Source organism: Micropterus dolomieu, linkage group LG13 (assembly GCF_021292245.1).
Source record: "Micropterus dolomieu isolate WLL.071019.BEF.003 ecotype Adirondacks linkage group LG13, ASM2129224v1, whole genome shotgun sequence".
Classification (NCBI taxonomy): Eukaryota; Metazoa; Chordata; class Actinopteri; order Centrarchiformes; family Centrarchidae; genus Micropterus; species Micropterus dolomieu.
Genome location: NC_060162.1, coordinates 25,038,239 through 25,040,891, shown reverse-complemented (window position 1 = coordinate 25,040,891; position 2,653 = coordinate 25,038,239). Strand labels below are relative to the sequence as shown.

General features: G+C 40.1%; 1 protein-coding gene across 2 annotated transcripts in view; it reads left to right on the top strand.

The window, feature by feature from the left end:
• c6 (complement component 6) overlaps positions 1-2,653 on the top strand; it is a 26,544-nt gene that overhangs the window by 22,184 nt on the left and 1,707 nt on the right. For both annotated transcript variants that reach the window (XM_046066291.1, XM_046066290.1), the window contains one exon: positions 679-923. In XM_046066291.1, coding sequence (XP_045922247.1) covers positions 679-923 — 245 coding nt within the window. The remainder of the gene's footprint in view (positions 1-678; positions 924-2,653) is intronic.

Genomic DNA, 2,653 nt, shown 5'->3' with positions numbered 1-2,653 from the left:
CTTAATTCATGTGTGAGACATTAATATAATTTATTTGAAGCTTTTTAAAATAAAAGAGAGAGAAGCACACAGGCAGCTTTGGTCCTCATGCTTGAAGTCTTTTTTTCCCTAAAAGCTAAACATACAGTTAGAAAAAAAATTCCAATAAAGCATAAACAGCATGTTCTTTGCCTCATTTTGTAGTTGTAATGGCCCAGGACTGTATCCCACGCAGTGGATGAGATGGACCCAAATGAAGCATGTGTTCTGTATGAGAAGTATGCAAAGGTGTCTCTTGTTTCTGTGTATTTCCTGTATGTAGAGGAACCGTTTGTTCCTGATGGTCAATGCCCTCCAGGACAGAAACTACAGGGCTCTCAATGTGTCTGTATTCAACGGGAGAGATGCCTGTAAGTTTTATTTTTCATTGTATTTTTTTATTTTATTGTATTTGTTAGGTTATTTCTATGTGATGCTATGTGATGTATTTCATCCATAAATTGTGCTTTATAAAAAAGTTTTTTTAAAACACAAAAAAATGATGCACACTTTAAGCTCATCATAAAACAACTCAACCTCAAAAGTTACTGACTATGAGAGATTTTCAATGTGAACGCTAAGTGGAATACATTATTCTTTTAAGCCATCAGCTGACCAACCTGTGTGTGTGTGTGTGTGTGTGTGTGTGTGTGCGCGCAGTTCACAACCAGAGACTCTCTGCATCCTGAACACAGATGTCGGCGTCACCGTGCCGATGTCCCTGTGCTCATTCCATGCCGGGCGCTGCCACAGTGATCCGCTCTTCTTTGTCAGCGAGGGCGTGTGTGATGCAGCCGATTCTGCCAAACTGGAGTGGGCCAAGTTCAGAGCCAAAATGTCCTCTAAGAGCTCTGTTCAGCAGCCCTGCGATCTTGACACCTGTTACGAGTGGGAGACCTGTACTGGTGAGTTTGTCTGAAATGAAACCATTTATACATTCAGTGGGGTTTAGCTGTCACCTTTTGACAAGCGCTGACACAGGAATAAAGGGATTTAGACCCAAGTGCAGAACACAGAGCAAATGCAGTTTACACAAACTTACGGGATTGTGAGGCAGGCAAAGACCAAGTAAGCAGTCCAAAACACTAGCAAACATATCCAGAAGGTATGGGCAAAAATCCATAATCCAGAAGACATCCACAAACACAGGAAGAGAACACTGAAGACAGACAAAACACTTTGATAATATACAAAGACAATCTGAGAAATGACAACGGAACCAGAAGCAAAGCTACATAAGACACACAAGGAAGGATACTTTCAAAATAACACAGGAAATAACAAAACTCAAACCCTAAACCATGACATTAGCATTTAGAATACGCGCATTTGTTTTAATGAGTTAGTGCAGAATATAAATTATATTATTTTTATGAAATTATTGTTATGGATAAAAATCCATTCCCCCCCCCCCCAACATTTTGAATTGTATATAAATACAAGACATCTGTGTATCAAGGCATAAATATAAAACACATCTCTCCAAATTTCAGTGACATATTTGGTGTTTTTAGAAGTATCATAAAGAAAGACAGATCGGTGGGTTCAGAGTTGAAGAGTTTAATTGCTGAAAATAGAACTATTTAAAATGTACAATGTGTAAGATTTGGCCAGAATTTTAGGGCTTGTCAATCAGTGCTGCTGCTGGAGCTGCTCTCCCTCACGCTCCCTAACCGCTTTGACGTGCATGACGAGAAACACTACTGCACATGTGCAGTGGGTCACACAACACGGAAACAAATCCTGAAGCTAGAAAACTTTTTTGGCTAATGCGCTTGCCAAGTAATTTTCATTTAAGTGGATTGGCGCCATCTTGGAGTCTGGTATCCAGTTCTTATAATACAGTATTTCCATGGCCCAGCCACGGCTTTTGCTAAGCTAACCATCTACTGGCCGTTGTCACATATTTTGCGGACAGACACATAAAAGTTTGTACTGTCTGAGTCACCACAATCTTGTGTTACTACAATTATCCTTTTTTTAAAGATTATAAAAAAAATGTAAATGTTCTTGAGTCCCATAATGATTTGCAGGAAAGGCTTGCTGCACGTGTCATCATCACTTGTATTTAGAACTTGAAGTCACAAAAAACTTGTCAGTATGAATTCTTGATTCAACAAATTTAGGTACGAAAACTTAAATAGGCAACTTAATGAACACAAGTGAGGTTTGAATGATTTATGACTTCACATACACTCACCTAAAGGATTATTAGGAACACCATACTAATACTGTGTTTGACCCCCTTTCGCCTTCAGAACTGCCTTAATTCTACGTGGCATTGATTCAACAAGGTGCTGAAAGCATTCTTTAGAAATGTTGGCCCATATTGATAGGATAGCATCTTGCAGTTGATGGAGATTTGTGGGATGCACATCCAGGGCACGAAGCTCCCGTTCCACCACATCCCAAAGATGCTCTATTGGGTTGAGGTCTGGTGACTGCAGGGGGCATTTTAGTACAGTGAACTCATTGTCATGTTCAAGAAACCAATTTGAAATGATTCGAGCTTTGTGACATGGTGCGTTATCCTGCTGGAAGTAGCCATCAGAGGATGGGTACATGGTGGCCATAAAGGGATGGACATGGTCAGAAACAATGCTCAGGTAGGCCGTGGCATTTAAACGATGCCCAG